The sequence below is a fragment of the Vombatus ursinus genome, unplaced genomic scaffold, assembly GCF_900497805.2.
Source record: "Vombatus ursinus unplaced genomic scaffold, bare-nosed wombat genome assembly UNPS02010320.1, whole genome shotgun sequence".
NCBI lineage: Eukaryota > Metazoa > Chordata > Mammalia > Diprotodontia > Vombatidae > Vombatus > Vombatus ursinus.
In genome coordinates this window covers 5,761,923-5,779,429 of record NW_020950098.1, presented here as the reverse complement: position 1 = coordinate 5,779,429, position 17,507 = coordinate 5,761,923, and the positions used below count along the sequence as shown (strand labels likewise).

At 38.7% G+C, this 17,507-nt stretch overlaps 1 protein-coding gene across 2 annotated transcripts in view; it reads left to right on the top strand.

Annotated features, from left to right (window-relative positions):
* Nucleotides 1-17,507, top strand: part of SRGAP1 (SLIT-ROBO Rho GTPase activating protein 1) — a 315,572-nt gene that overhangs the window by 253,712 nt on the left and 44,353 nt on the right. The window contains exons 11-12 of one of the 2 annotated variants that reach the window (XM_027854191.1): nucleotides 8,126-8,153; nucleotides 13,597-13,630. In XM_027854191.1, the coding sequence (XP_027709992.1) occupies nucleotides 8,126-8,153; nucleotides 13,597-13,630 (62 nt within the window). Of the gene's footprint in view, nucleotides 1-8,125; nucleotides 8,154-12,935; nucleotides 13,039-13,596; nucleotides 13,631-17,507 lie in introns of both variants that reach the window. The other variant, XM_027854190.1, reaches the window with a different exon arrangement.

The following is a 17,507-nucleotide window of genomic DNA, read 5'->3' as shown; positions in this document are numbered from 1 at the left end:
CCAGATTACATCGCTTGCAGACATATTGAACATGGTGAAGTCTAAGCTTGTCATTTTCTTTATCTAGAATCAGGGAATTCACCCTGATCTGTTGTTGCCAAAGGTGCTGATTCCTCATGGGACCATTTCTCTTCTTCTTGAGGGACCTGGATTCCCTCCACACAATCGGAGGTCTGTTCTTTGTTTAAGATATTGGTATGACACCAAATATAGGCCAATCCTCCAGCTTGGGTAAAGAGAACCAACTGGTCTAACCTGAATGTGACTTCAGTCACACACAGCTGACTATTCATATTAAAGTGTTTGTGCCTGATACCATTTTCCCTTTTCTTAGCAGGGGAGAAGGACATCAGGTTCTGTATAGTAGATTTGGTTAATCTGTTTGATGGTCCAGGAAGAGCCAGTTTCAAGTGAGATTTGTGTTTCAGATTATGTGGCTTGGACCTTGTTTACCCCTGAGGTCTTAGGAGGCCATGGCTAGACTTTTTAATTCATTCATTCATTCATTTAGCAAGTATTTATTGAGTAACGACTCTGTACTAAGAGCATGAGGAATACAAAAGCTATAGATAGCACATAGCCCATATCTTCAAGGCGTTTAAGATCTAATTAGGGACACAAGTTATATGTGTATGAGACATTTAACTAACAGTTCCAAACATTGGGTGACAGAATGGCTAGATGAGTGGTAAAAGGAATAAGTGCCCTGGGTGATCAGAGGTGAGAGAGATCAATGAGAATTAAATAGATCTGAAGGATGGGTGGGATTTTGTTCAATACAAAAGAAACAGGGGCAGGCATTTCAGGTAGAGCCCATAGCTTCAACTCTGCAGAGCCTGGTGGGTCTGAAGGCAAAGAAGAAACTTTTCTGGGTGGAGCAGTTAAATTTTAGAATATATATATTAATTGCTTACTATGTGCAAAGCCCTAAGTTTCATACTTAGTATACAAAGATAGAAGTGAAATAGTCTTCAAGAAATTTATTGTCAAGAAAGAGTAGTACAATCTACATTTAAATAGAGGGAAAGAGAATAATTGAGGAGCAAGGGTGATGGAGTGGAAAAAAAAAAAACTTCAGGAAATTTTGAGAAGAAAGAGAAAATAGCTGAGGATAGGAGAGAAAGCTTCAAAGAAGAAGTAGCACTTAGGATGAGTCCTAAAAGCAGATAGGGGGGCCATCCTGATCTATATCTGGCCACTGGACCCAGATGGCTTTGGAGGAGAAAGTGAGGCTGGTGACTTTGCACAGCCCTCCCTCACTGTAATCCAATTCACTTGCAAGTCATGACATCACCTTCCCAATGTCATGGTCCTCTTCCAGAAGGAAGGACAAACAACAAAAAAAGTAGATAAGGATGCTCAAAGACAAAGATGGGGAGTGGGATCTAGGCACTGGTTATAAAGCTGGTATGAATGCTTCAAGGTAGAAGATGGTATGTTGAGACCAGGGAACAGTTAGGAGTTCAGTTCAGCTAGAAAATAGAGTAACTATGTCAAGGAGGGCAATATGTAATAAGGCTGGAAAATTTAGTTACAAGACAAGAATAAGGATTTTGTATTTTATTCTGATTGGATTAGGGAGCCACAATTTTTCTTACAGGAGAATAAGATGCCTAGAACTATGCCTTAGGAAAATTATTTTGGCAGCTTTGTAGAGGATGGATTGGAGAGGGAAGAACAATTAGGAGGCTGTTGAAACATAGACGCAGTGAGAGGTGATAAGCACCTGAACTTGGGTGGTGGTTGTGTAAGTAGAGATAAAGAGATGAATGCTAGAAGAGAAAGTAAGGTGTTGAGGATGACCTCAAGTTGTGAACTCAGGTAACTGGAAGGATGGTGGTACTCATGACAGAAATATGGAAGTTTGAAATAGGGATGAATTTTGAGGGAAAGAAAATTATACCAAACAGAGATGAAAAACAGTATGAGAAGGGAGGATCATGAGTCCTCAGACTTGCATCTGTTCTACTGGTATTGGGCTAGTGAACTGAAGGGTAGATGACTGCTTTCTCTCCTGCTCTCCCATATCCCAAGATACACATTTTTCCTTGTTCCTTTCCCGGAGTTTCAGGTGAGAGTAACTTGGGACTCTCTCCCTGCCACATCCAGGGATTTGGTAGGGCAAGTGGAAGGAGGTTTAGAAGACAGCTGGAGCTAGATGACTCCACATGAGAGCATTTGATTTGGTTTCTTTTATTTTTGCTACGTTCGATAAATTATGTGATTCCAGTAGGCTAAGCCTATGAATCTACGGGTGTTGGAGGGTAGCTGTGACTGAGAATGGAGACCACAGACAAGGTGAGGGTTTGTGCTCATGAGCTCCATATAGACTGTACATTTCATAGTTTACTATTTTGAATAGTATTCCATTTTAGCTCTTAGATTAACTCCTCTCCCAGCCAGCACCACCATTTAAATTGCAGGCTTAGTAATGGAGGTGACTTTCTAGGCATCTGCAGTCTAAGCACCTTATAATGGGGATACTATAATCTTTCAGGAATGTTATCCCATGCATATACCAGAGAGCTCTGGTGAGACCACTGGCCTGGTGGGCAATTCATATATTGTAATTAATAAATTATACCCTGCCTTTATGGGCAGCGAGGTGGCACAGTGGATAGTGTGCCAGGCCTGGGGTCAGGAGGAACTGAGTTCAAGTGTGGCCTCAGACACTTACTCACTGTGTGACCCTGGGCACGTCACTTAACCCTGTTTGATTCACTTTCCTCATCTGTAAAAGGAGCTGGAGAAGGAAATGGCAAACCATTCCTTTGCCACAAAAATCCCAAATGGGGTCAGAGAGTCTAACATAACCGAAACAACTCAGCAACAGCCCTGCTTTTATATAGGCTAAAGGAAGGTATTAGTATACCTGGATGATGGAAGGGCACAGGAAAGGGGCCACAAAGGTCTGAGGTGGCACAGGAGAAATTGCATGTATGAATTCTATTATACGTATTACTACAAAAGGTACCTTTGTGACAAAACAAATAGCTCTTAACTCAAAGATTTAACCAATGGGTTTGTCTTATCTTATGCTTTGCTTTTTGACCCTACTACTTTCAAGGACATTATTCTCCTTCCCATCATCCAGTTTTACAGCCCTGGTGTCATCCTCAACTCTGCCCTTACCCCACATATCCCTTCAGTTGCCCAATCTTGTCATTCCTTTCTCCATATCTCTTGTATATCCCTTTCTCTCTACATGCACAGCCACCACTGTCATTCAGATCCTCATTTCCATGTCAGCCTCTTCCATGGACTTGCTTCCAAAAAGCTTGCTAAATGGCCTTTCTGCCTCAAGTGCACCACAACCCATCTTCCATGCCGTTGCCAAAGGGGTTTTCCTAAAGCATTGGTGTGACCATGGTCACAATCTGTCTCTAATTCCCTACTGCCTCCAAGATCAAATATAAAAGCCTTCATTTGACATCTAAAGCTCTCCACAACCTAGATCCTTCTTGCCTTTCTAATCTTCTTACATTCTACTTCCATGCACTGTACCCTACTGGCCTACTTGTAACCTCATGCACAACCCAACACTCCATCTTCTCTCTCTGTGCCTTGTGTACTGGCCATGCACCAGTACTGGCCATTCATCTCCAGTCGTCCTGGCCTATATCTGGCCACTGGACCCAGATGGCTCTAGAAGAGAAAGTAAGGCTGGTAACTTTGCACAGCCCTCCTTCACTTAAATCCAATTCACTTGCATGTCATGGCATCACTTGCCTGATGTCATGGTCCTCTTCAAGAACAAAGGACAACCAACAACAACCAATGGCCATTCCCCATACCTGGAATTCTCTCCCTCCCAACATCTGGCTTCCTTTAAGACTCAGCTCAAGCACCACCTCCTCCAGGAGACTTTTCTTGGCCTTCCCACCACCACCATCCCTAAGGGTTGGCACCATCCCCTCTGAGGTTGCCTTCTATCAATTCTGTATTTCTCTTGAGTGTTCTGATTTATATATGTTGTCTTCTCTGTAAGAGTTTAAGCCACTTGAGGACAGGGACTGCTTCCCCAATGCTTAGCATTGTTTCCAGCACAGAGTAAGCACTTAAAAAATGCTTACTGATTTACACTTTTACAAAACTTACCTTTGCTGCTCTCACATCTGCAAAGGTGACAACATTGAAATTATCATTGAAAGTTCCTTATCTAAGCTCACTGAAATTTAGGAAGAAACTAGATAATAGGTTGGCATTGATGAAGCCAAAAAAAGCTTTTATTTTTCAACATATAGTAACAATAATGGTGCAAGGTTTCGTTTTTGTTTGGGTTTTTTTTTTTTTTTTAATTTTTAGGCAGTTGGGGTTAAGTGACTTGCCCAGGGTCACACAGCTAGTGTCAAGTGTTTGATCTGAGGCCACATTTGAACTCAGGTCCTCCTGACTCCAGGGCCGGTGCTCTATCCACTGTGCCACCTAGCTGCCCCTTGTATTTTTTTTTTTAACAAAATCGAATATAATGAATAGAGCCAGCATATCTAAGGAATTGGTTTGGACTTCTAAAAAATTGGGCAATGAGTTCTTCCAATCAATGTCATGTTTTGCCTGTGTTTTTTGTTTTGTTTCATTTCGGGGAGTGTTTTTGTTCCTTTGAAGTTAAGGAGGCTGACTTTAAGTAATCAGTACAAGTTGTTGTTTTTTGGTTGGTTTGGTATTTTGTTGTTGTTTTCTTTTTTGCTTAATTCAGAGGGTCTGACACTGGAAGCTTAATTCATATCATATCCCTGTTTCTAGTCCATGACCTAAGGCTTCTGAGAACAAAATTAAGTAGGTTATTTGGCTGCACTCTTTTATTGCCACTTGAGTAAGTATACTTTCCAAAGAAAACCTGAATGTGAATAATTGCTTTCTCTAGAACTGTACCTCCATGGATGCTTCTCCTTTTAAGGAAATGAGAAGGGTTAGAAAATGACATACAAAGTCCTTGTCTCAGGAATACATTTGTCAACTCTACTCTGTCTCCACCCACTTTTAGCTTTTTGACTGTTAAAGCTTCTGTTCATTTTCAGTTTTATATTTTTGAGCCTTGGGATTATATAGGACTCTATGAATTATCTTTCTGAGTCAGTATTCAAGGGAATTTATGCTGTTAATGGTACTATAGGAGACAGGAATTAGACCTATAATTTCAATAGAATAGGGGTGAGAGAATCCCATGGTCAACACCTTGTCTTCAATTTGCAGTCTTAGCAAGTAGCTAAAAGCTTAAGTGACCTGCCCAGAGTTATAAAGCCATAGAAGAGGCAGTACTTGAACCCAGGGCTTCTCGACTCTGAGGCTGGCTCTATGTTTACTATGACATACTGCTTTTTCTGATATTGTATGTTGACAAAATATATTTGTAGAAGTTAAGAATGAGGCTCAGCTCTCATAACACACCGATAAACTTTTACAGATATCTGCATCTAGTCAGTAAATCAAGGGCCTACATATTTCTATATGGATGATAAAGCCCTGCTTCCTCCTGGCCTTATTGCTAACCATCTTCTCCATAACCTATCAATCATGGGGATCAATCAGGAATTTCTGGGTCATGTATGCCCTTTGGCAAGGGATCAGAGTGTAGTCCTAACAATCATGGTAAGTAAGTATTCCAGTCCACCCTTACAAGAAAGGGAAGAATCATTATAGAATTCTTTTGTTGTTGTGGTCTAGTCATGTCTGACTCTTTGTAACCCCTTTGGGATTCTCTTGGCAAACATACTAGAATGGTTTGCCATTTTCTTCTCCAACTCATTTTACAGATGAGGAAACTGAGGTAAAAAGGATTAGGTGACTTGCCCAGAGTCACACAGCTAGTAAGTGTCTGAGGCCAGATTTGAACTCACAAAAATGAATCTTCCTGACTCCAGGCTCAGCACTGTTCCCACTGCACCACCTAGCTGCCCATCACAGGTTCTTATCTCTTATTAATAAAGACTTCTCTCTTTAATAGTAATTAGAGGCACCAGCTATTTGGGGTGGGGGGAGGAAATCACTGAATTTGGAATCAGTGGGCCTGGACTTTAATATCAACTTTGTAGTTTAATATCTCTGTCCTTGGGCAAGTAACATCTCCAGGCTCAGCAGTCTTATCTTAAAATGAAGGAGTTAGGCTAGTTGAATGTTGATTTCCCTTCCAACTTAAAACCATGTGATTCCAGGTATGACTTTCAGTGAGGGAACTCTTCCCAAAGAGGTATCTGGTTTACCATTCTTCATCAGATGGAGATTTGCCAAATAGCCGATGGGCTAGTTAGTAGACAGGAGGGGATGCTTGGCTAGAAAGTCATCTAGTGGCCTGGTAGAATTCATTCATCACCTGCAACAGGGCAGTTAAAAATTTCAAGTTAGAATCCTTGCATTGCTCAATTTAATTCACTTCATGGAATGGGTAGGGGTTGGGGTGGGTGGTTGGCAGGATACAAGGGATAGAACTTGTACACAAATAAGTAAATACAAAATGTATATAACACAAATACAGAATATTGAGGTAGGGAGAAAGCCCTGACAACTGGGGGAATCAGGAAAGGTCTCATGTAGTGGGATAAAGCTAGAGATTACAAGAGGCTGAGAGGTAAAGAAAGGAGATAATTCCAGAAATTGTGATATTAAGGACTGTACTGCAAAATAACCTTAATGGGCCAGGTCTATTTCTAAGCTGTTATAGAAGAATGTTGAGCACTAAGGTGGCGCAGTAGATAGAGTGCCAGGCCTGGAGTCAGGAAGACTCATATTTATGAGTTCACATCTGACTTAAGACACTTACTAGCTGAGTGACCCTGGGCAAGTCACTTAAACCTTTTTGCCTCAGTTTCCTCATCTGTAAAATGAACCAGAAAAGGAAATGGCAAGCCACTCTGATATCTTTGCCAAGAAAATCCCAAATGGGTCATGAAGAATCAGATACAACTGAAAACGATTCAACAACAAAGTAGGAGAATGTTGGGGTGCCTTCGAGCATGCTAGGGTGCCACATGCATCCTTTATACTCTCCTGGCCAACACTGAAATATCAGAGCAAGTGGCAACCTTAAACCCATGCAGACTTAAAATTAGCTTAGATTGTGGGAGCATCACGCAGACACCAAATCATACATGAGAACAAAACTGAAGAGACATAAAATTCTATAAAAAGGGCCCATCATTTTAAGTGACAAGGACCCCAAAAGAAAGGTTTTGAGCTCATTCATGTGTTACTTGAAGCAGCAAAACTGAACACTGTCATATCTTAATGTCAACAATCAAAATGTCATTTGTGATTATAAAACCTAACCACCTCCCAGGTCTGTAATTGCATTTTGGTAGCATATTATCATCCTGTTATCTTTAGCCCTAACATCTAAGATCAAGCAGGGCTTAATGCATAAAAGTAGAGACATCAGACCTCCCTCCCCATTTCCCAAAAATGCCAGATTTAGCTTGTTTCTCCTCCTCTGTTTGGTCCCAGACAAGAAGATACAGAGTTGAGTTCACAGGAGACCCCCCCAACTGGTTTTGAACCTTCAGATTCAGTTCAATATTTATTAAAGATTTGCTATGTGCTGCTGTATACTATAGTACATATACTACAGTGTGTGTATGTATATGTCTGTGTGTGTGTATATGTGTGTACACACACACACATACACACACACACACACAGACACACACACACATACACTAAAGTCTGGGCATACAAGGGAAATTGTTCCTGTTTTCAAGGAGCTTACATTCAAATCTCATGACAGGACATTTTTTCTTTAATGCCCAAGAAGTTTGAGCAGAGGGAATTATGGGATATAAATCAATGAAAGTAAATCTTATGAGAAGGCCTCAATTTATGGCTGGTGTAATTCAATAAAAACATGAGCTGCTCTCACTTTTTAGAGACATTATGCGTGATGCCAAGTTGGCCTACAGAATTTTTTTTTTTAGTATTGCAAAGGGGATATTGGAAATATTTGCCTTGGAATATGTTTCTAAGTTTACGTGTTTCGCAGTAGGATACTAATGTTTACTTAGTGTGTGAGTAATTGTAAACTTGGTGTGCACAAAAAGAGAAAAAGGAAAGTATTATAAGGGTAAGTGATAAAGAAATAAAAAAATAGGCTTATCTGTTTCCATCAACTTAAATTCTTTTCTTTGTGTTCCCTTAGGTCACAGAGCTGAATATATGACCACAAGGTAGGAAGATGTTTTGAGTCTTGCTCATAACATATCTTTGTTATTCCTACCCTTTGTCAAGGGACAATGAAAACTTTAAATCATCAGAAATGGAAAGGCTTTACCAATGTATGTGAAACCCATCAATCAGTGTGGTAGATTCAGGTTTCTAGTAAAACTGGATTTGCTTTTATGTATTTCTGAGGACTTCCCAGTGGGACAGTAAAGTGTTCTTATGAGGCAATTTCGTAACAAGAGCCCAAGGTCTTGTATTGTCTGAATCAGAGCACTTAGAGGCTCCAGAAAGAATCCAGACAAAAGGGGATTATAGGATTAGATCATTCACATTTAACACCCATCTTTATGTAAAGATCTATTCTGCTAGGAAGCATGTATACACATACACACACACACACACACACACATACACACAAGCAAATGGAGTTATTTCCCCCCACCCTCTTCCTTTATTGTGAAAAAAGGAGATCTCAGAATTGGGACAGATCTTGGAGGCCTTCTAGTCCAACTAATACCTGAATAAGAATTCCTTCTATACCATATTGAAGATAAGTGATCTTTTAGCCTCTTGTGAAAAAAGCTCTAGTGAAGGGAAGAACCACCCTTTTCTGCTTTGGGACAACTTGAATTTGTTAGGAAGCTTTTCCTGATGTCAAGTCTGTATATACTTCTTTTTCAGCTTTGACCCATTCCTCCAGGTTGTGGCCTCAGGGATTAAGGGTAAAAAGCCTACTCTCTCATATCTAGGATAGCCATTCTAATGCTTGGAGGCAGCTAGCCTGTCCCCTCCACCACTTCACCACCTCAGTCCCCAAGTCTTTTATGGGCTAAATATCTCTAATTGTTTTGACTGATCCTCATATGAAATAATATTGAGACTCTTTACTGCCTTGGTCACTTTCCTTTAGCTCCTTTCAGTTTCTTAATGTCTTTCTCCTAAAGTGTGGCACTAGAACTAGCATACTCTAGATAGGATCTAATCAGGACAGAGTATAGGGGGACTACTCCTGTCCTAGTCTGAGACACCAAGCAGCCCAAAATACTTTTGCTTTTTTTTTTTTTTATTACGCTTTTACACTGTTGACTTACGTCAACGTGAAGCCTACTGTTAAAAACCCCTAGGTCTTTTTTCACATGAACTGCTGTCAAGGCCTATCTTGTCCCACCTTGTCCTTGTGGAATGACCCAAATGGGGTAACCCTCTACCCCTTCAAAAACTATTTTCTTTAACTTTAATCTAACCCTTTCAGATAGTTGTAGTTTTTCTGTTATCTAAAGACTTCGGAGTTACAACTGTGGGTGATCCAGTGAAATTATTGTTTAAACAGATTCCAATTCAGATTGGGAAAAGTTAGGAAGGTTTGGTTTTCTCTTTAAAGGCTGATATGGCAGCATTGGGAGCAATTCTAATCAGCATTAGAAAGATTTTACAGTGGGATGCCAAGTTTTCTTTGGGCTAAGTGGTATTTTTCGAAAATGGCCCTATCTGCCTTCACCCAAATTCACCAGATGGTTTTTAGAACTTTAATAACACTCCTATTTGAAAGTGAACCTGTCGCTTTTTTTAGTGAACCGACTAGACATTATAGCTATTGTTTATTCAAGGTTTTCAAAAGGAAAGCAATGCCAAGCTTTTAAATTCTGTGACAGTCAGTTTACAGGAACAGTTTTGTGTTCCGTACTGATCATTTCCCAATATTACACTGTCTGCCATTGAGCCCTCTTTTATTAAGCAATTAAGCAATTAAACAATTAAGCAAAACTAACCAATAAGACAAATGCACCTGACAGAATATATACCATTCTGTGCCCATGGGCCTCCACCTCTCTACCAAGGTGAAAGAAATATGTTTCGTTATGTGTCCTCTAGGACCAACACTGGTCATTGATAGTAATCTGAGCTTAGCTGCTTTTTAATACTGCTTTTATTTACATTATTACTGTAGTCTTTGAGTATATGGTTCTACTGGTTCATCTTCCTTGGCTCAATGTCAAATCTTCCAGCATTTCCCTATGAGTTCCTCATACTCAGCATTTCTTATGGTACAATAATGTTCCTTTATATCCACAGACCACAATTTATTCAGCCATTCTCCAATCAATGGGCAACCATCTTGCCCTGCTTTTTTTGCTTCCCCAGAAAGAATTCTTTGACATGGGCTTTTCCTCCCCTCTTTTTATGCAGCTAATGCAAGACGCTCTATCTTAATCTAAAATGTCCTTTGTCAGGCCACTATTAGAACACTAGCCCATTTCAGATAATGGTTTCTTTTAATGAAGCAATTGTCAGGCCTTGAATATAGCAGTTAGAAGTCATTCAAGACACTGGGGTCAGTGACCTGTTTCTAATGGTTTCACCTATTATAAGGCTGGAGCATTAGCCGTATTCTGAGACCTACATTGCCCACAAATGTTTAAATGAGATTCTAGCTTGATCTAAGTCTTCTGATTTCACTTTCCCTTTAATCAGTGACCTTCCAAAAACAATAGACCCAATGCAGAAAAACCTAACTTTAAAAAGCCATTTCATTGTCATATACTCTAATGACTAGGAAGCTTTTTGATGTGTTTAAAGTGACTGAAGAAGTTAGATGCCACCCATTGTCACATCTTTGCTGTTCCAAGGACCCACTGGGCAGCAATTGAGTTGTTCCTTCCCTCCGGGACATTACCTATTCAGTAGTCCATGAGCCTTTTCTCATCTCCTAATTAAGATTGCAAAAGCTAACCCAATAATTATAGTGATAGCAGAAAATCCCAGCCTACCCAGCTAAGAGCTTGACATATGGTCATAGTCTTTCTCATTGTCCTTCTTGTTTTCTTCTGTTGACAATTACAAAAGCACAAATTTGCCTGCTAGTCATGGGGTTCAAGGCCTTCTACCCCACTGGTCAGGTGAGCATGCCTGCAGATGAATTCTTCAAATATGCTAGGAAGCTGAAAAGCAGCTTGCCAACGAAACCATCATCTGTTGGTTTCTGTCCTTAGGGGCCAAATTTGTTCACTTTCAAGGCAGAGGGACAGAATTCATTCTTGATTTTTGCCGTGTTATTCTACATACGTAGCCAGGTTTCTCAGTAGACATGCATTCATTAGTAGCTTTTCTGTCAGGAAGCTTATGAGTTTTGTAATATCTTTTATTAATTAATTAATAAGTACATTTCCCAAAAGATTTAGCTTTGATCTATTTCCTGTGCCATATTTTCTGCTGTACTTTATTCAAGAACTTTTTCCCCCTTTTTAAAAAGTATCATAAAATCCTATACATCCATAGTAAGTAAAACAAATGCCAACCAAATGTTATAGGAGAAGGGGCCTACATCTTTATGTTTAGCACTATCATGTATAAAGTAAATTCAGGTTGCCGTTTCCAGCCCCCAGTTTGGAAGACAAGAACCTCTGTTTGAGTCCCAACTTTGCTTAACTCTCTGGTCGTCAGGGTTTCTCATCTGTAAAACAAAGGGATTGGACTAGATGGTCTCTAAGCTTCCTTCCAGTTCTAAATCTGTATTCCTTATGAGATTTGCCATGGGAGATAGGCTGAAGAGATCTCTTCAGTGGTATACATTAGGTAAATAAACGTGATATCAAAAATAAATATATTGGAAATGGATTAGGAAGCCCCTACTCTACAGTCTGAGCTTTTGCACAATAAAGTAGTCCAAATAAAGAATTCAGGCAGGAAGCAAGCTTGTACTGCATGTAGGGTAAAACACATCTAGCTGTGAGGGGAAAATACTGAATTTGAAGTCAGAAGACTTGTCTGGGTTCTAATTCCAGCTCTTCCACTTGGTCCCAAGTTGTCCATGAGTAAGACTTCACAGGATTTCAGTTTACTCATCTATGAAATCAGATGTTTGGACTAAGTTGTTTTCTTCTCTAAATAAATGATTTTTAGGTAGCTAGATGAATATATGATTAATGATACAGACTCGGTCAGGAAGAAAAGTTATATATTGAGCATATTATAACTGTTATATGAAAAACACACATATTTAGGTGGTGTGATGGTTTCTTTTAAAGAAGTAATATTGTTGATATGTAATTGAGAAAAAATAAAATACTGTCTAGAAAGCTTTAAAAAAAAATATTGTTACATGCTGTTCTTTCTCCTGAGAAAATACTGGAATGGATCTTCAATTCAATAAGTTTTAAGCACTTTCTATTAGACAGACCCTGTATTTGTATTAGGGATACAAATACAAAAGTGACACCATCCCTCCCTTCCTTCAGGGAATTACATTCTAATCACTGGAGACAACACAAATGTGGGGTGGAGGGAAGGGAGATTTTTGAACCCTGCTTTTTGCACTCATAATTTATCCATAGCCACTAATACCCAGGATAAAAATCCCAGCATTCTCCTGAGGTATTTTTATTATTAAACACTGATATAACATTAGATTATAACCGTAAATAATTTCATTTAAATTCATAAAAATTCCACCTAAGATACTATTCTAGTAAACCTGTGATTTCTTACCATGTGTGTTATGTCAACCAATTGATGTGACTTCTGCCCTACGAATCCAGATGGTCCATAATGCTAGCTACAAAATGTAGGGGATACCAAAAGTCTGCTTCCATGTATTGTCTGTCTTATTAATAAAGTCAATGGTGGAGGGTTGGAACGAAGGCAGAGGAGAGACAATGTGCTTCTTATGTGGGTGGGCAGTGGTGACTTCTTAACAGGTTCCTCATATGTGTTATTTTGACATGACCTTTGGGTGTTTCATTTATTGTTTGATTTGTTCTCTACTCAGTAATTATATTCCCTTCCCTTAGGCCTCCAAATGTTCCCCCTAAGCCCCAGAAACACAGGAAGCCCAGACCCCGATCACAGTATAATGCTAAGTTGTTTAATGGGGATTTGGAAACATTCATCAAGGTACTGGCACCAGCCATTTGGGTGGCTAATCTCCACACTTATTACTATAATGGTCTAGGCCTCTTATAAAAGGAGGTAGATCATTATATACAAGTCTGTCCTGGGGCTCTTTGCTTTCCCAGAAGAGCAATATAATATTTCCTGAAGTCAGAGGGGAAAGAAGAGAATCTGATATTTGGATTGAATTCCCTCAGAGGAAGGGGTTGGTCCTGCGTGTTATTAGTTTGGTTTGGTGTACCAGGTATACCTGGCGTTGAGAGTTGTTATTGTTGTTATTTTTAAGGCCTATGTAAAGAGAGGCTACATTATCTTTTACAAGATTTGATTAAACAGTAGTTTTCGAGCTTTCAAAATGAGTTATACAGAATAAATGAGAGCCTTATGGCAAGGCGGGGTGGGGCAACATGGACCCAAAACACAAAATTGCTTGGATTTCCCATGACTTGAGGAATTCATTATATTGAGTGAAATTGTGAGACCTTATAGTCTGTACCTTATATCTCTGCTGTGTTTACTCCCTGTCTCCTTTTCATCCTGTATTTCTAATAATGCTTCTAGCCGAGGACGGAGGAACTCGCACACAAGACATCAGGTATAGTGCTAATGGGAAAAGAGTGTAGACGCTCTCTCTGTCTTGCTCTCTGCATCACACTCTTCAGGTTGGAGTCATGCTTGGCTTTAATTAGGTCCCTCCAATACATTAAAAGAGAAATGTTTGCCTTCAGAGAGTTGACTGATTCAACTAGACATTTTCCGTTGCAGTGGACCCAGGGAATTTAAAACTCTGGCATATAGCCTGTCCAATTTCCCTAATAAGGAGTTATCTAATTACATGTGGCTTCTTTCCAAAGTTTCATTGCTATATTATATCCATTTAGAAGACGTCTCATACTGGAAATCAGAACTTTTTGGTAAGGTTACTCAACTGTTCATAGATTGCAGTCTTTGGATAATGGACCCATTTTAAGTTTGACGTGCAATTAAAGGCACTGGATTTAAAGTCCTTGCTCTGTTACTCCCTTTTGAACCTTGATTTAGTCCATCACTTCTCCTCTCTGGTCCTCAGTTTCTTCAGCTGCAAAATTAAGGGGTGCTCTCCAAGGTTCCTTCCCACTCAAAAATCCTGTGATCCTAAGATCTTGGTGCCAAGTTTATGGGTGAACCTGGGGACTTTCTGTTAGAGATTTTGTTGATTGTTCATGAAAGAGAAAAGGTCTGTTTCTCCTCGCTAAAATATATTATCACAAGCGAAGGGAGTATTTCATGTAGGGTCACATGAAACTCACAATAATTTTATTTCAAAAAAAGATCCATTTGCTGCTTAATTACATTGTCCCATTTATCTGGACTTGGGGCAGTCTGACCCCTAAACCTCTAAAACAAAAAGGCCCATCAATGTTAAAAAAAAAAAAAACAAAAAAAAACCCACACATCATAAATTTCCTGTATTAACACTAGACTTTCAAATTTTCACTTTTTAACTCTTAATGTAATTAATAAATTTGGTTATTTCATTTCTCCACTTATAGCAGATTAGAAGCTACAAATGGGGAAGGTGAGAGGGAAGATTGGAATTCCTAGGCCAGGATAATAGCCTGACCAAAAAAAAAAACTCCAAAGAGGGCCTAAGACCTATGTATATTGCTGTAGAGTAAAAGAATAGAGTTTTATAATGAGCCTGAGTCATCAGAAGTTAATAAGAAAAGGTTAAATTATCTTTAGTATTCTCTGTTTATAAAGACAGGGAAGCATTTAATGTAATTTAGGAAGATTTCCAACAAAAACGTTGTCCTCAGTAAATATTTGGCAACTGGGGGCCTAAGTTTCACTTGTCCAGAATTTTTATGTCAGTGAAGCTGTTCATTCCCCAATAATGCCAGATAAATAGTAACTGGCATTTGTATTATTACAATAATACAATTGTAATTGTAATATTAATGTCTGCGAAGTTCTTTATATACATTATGTCAGTTAATCCTCTTAGCAACCCTGTGAGGTGGACATTTCACATATTTGTTGTTGTTTTCATTTGTATTCCACTCTTCATGACCCCTTTGGGGGTTTTCTTAACCAAGATACTAAAGTGGTTTACCATTTGCTTCTCCAGCTCATTTAACAGATGAGGAAACTGAGGCAAACAGGGTCAAGTGACTTACTTGTGTCTGAAGTCACATTTGAACTCAGATCTTCCTGACTCCAGACTCTACTACCCATTCTATAAATAGGAACTGGGGCACAGAGAGATTAAGTCACTAGTCTGTATTCATTCAGTTTGTCAGTATCAGAGGTGGGATTCAAACCTCCTGCCTCTCAAGTACTCCTTTTACTAGACTAGCTATGGCAGATCTACATTTATTTTCTCCCCCATAACATAGCTGTGAAGTAATGAGAGCCAAATTATTTTTCCCATTGTACAGTTGGAGAAACTGAGGTACAAAGAAAATTGTTCAAATTCACAAAGCTGCTTGGTGGTCCATAGAAACACATCCCCAAATTCTTACTGCTCATAAAATATTATCTGTTAAAGCCCGAGTTTAAATATTTAGCATTCATAAAATTCGTGACTAGCAATAAACTGGCTAAATAGAGAGGGAATGAATATGTATTTTAAGAATACTATGAAAACATGATATTCTCTTTGGAACTTTCTTAATGCAAACATTTTCCTTTTGATCACCTCTGGTCCTCTGTGTTCTTTCTTTTCTTTTTTTTTTTAAGCATTAAGTATATCAAATGTGCAAACTAATATTCTGCCTTTTTTTGCTGACATTTAAACACAATGCTATTATAGATTATAGCATTCTTTTATTTGTTTCTGTAAAAAAGGTTACTCCCTTTAAATGATACAAATGTACTGTTTTTTTTAAGATAAATCAGCTCATCAAAACTATAATTCTTGGTGTTAATTACCATATTACTATCCTTCATTGCCCAGCTCAGAGCAAAGTCCTGTTTTCATTGCAAAAAACACTCCCTAAAGAAAAGCATGAAATTGATACCCTTGAAACAGACTCGTGACAGTTACTCAGGAAATTGAACAGAATAATATTTACAGAACACCCGGAACTATTAAAAATGAAACATAGAACAATTAAACTGCTTCTCACAGTTTTCATTACAACCACTATCTTCCTTGGAAGGATATTATCCATCCCAGAAATCAGCAGTCAATCAACAAGCAGTTGTTAAAAACTACCAGACCCGATGTTAGGTATTGGGTATACATAAATGTGTGTGCACGCGCGCACACACACACACACACACACTCACATATACATACATTAAGAAGCAGAACAGCCTGCATCCTCATGGAGCTTACAATCTACCAGGAACAAATGTTTAAATGGCAGAAGCATGGTATACCCAATTCTTAACTCATTCCTTAAACAGAAAGGTGTATTTTGAATTGTTTTAGGACATTCAAAAAACCATGTTCTTCTTGTGTTTCATATTAAAAATTCCCTGTGAATTAGTGCCTGATGTAAAGCCATCATATTTGAGCTAATGTTTCCGTGAAAAATCTAATTCACAAAAGAGCTAAGTTTTTAAAAAGTACATGAAAAATTAATTTTGTAGGCAGTAACCTTTTTTTGAAACTACAGGTAGTGCATGACATTAGTACATGTTTAACTGAGACTGAAGTCTCCATCTCCTATATCAGCAAATACTTATCTTAAAGTACTACCAGAATTCACATTTACTCAAAGATCTTAAGTTGCCACAAGATATGAAAATGGAAGTTTCAAACAAAATGTCAGTAGAAATAAATCTGATGTACTCGACTGTGATTTTTTTTAAATAAATAAAAAAAAATTTGAATCATGGAGAAAGTGCTTTGGGGGGGAAAAACACCTTCCTAGTTATTTATGAGTAAGTTCTGATGCAAACTGAACAAAAACAGTACTAGGGTCCTACAGTTGTGAGCTCTTATCACTGAGCTTCAGAATGGGGACACAGTCTGGTGTGGAATCTTTAGCTAGAGGGAGGGTGTTTGTGGGACATTTCTGTCTAAACTGTGAGGTTGAAATAGATGACCTCTGAGGTTCCAGTTAACCCACATTCTGTGATCAAATGAGATAATATTTGTAAAGTACCTAGCATATAACAGGCATTCTATAAATGCTAGTTATTATCTCCTGGGATTTGTTCAGTATTTTTATGAGAGGTATTGGCAGAGGATGTGCTGGTAAATGTTTAGCAAATGGTTCTTCAAAAAAAGCATGACACTTAAATTTAATTAGCATTGTCATTTTAAGTTGGGACAATCAGCAGAATAATAAATCAAGCCCTCATTTGTAGCATTGCTCACAGTGAAAATTTAACAATTGGCTTTCCCCAGCAGGTACAATATTTAGTTTGAAAAATACGTTACTTGATAGTGTCAATTGAATCTGTAAGGAAAATTTGGATTCCCATGCAGACACAGAGAATTGAGGTAGAACTGAAACTGTTTCCACTGTGTTTGATTT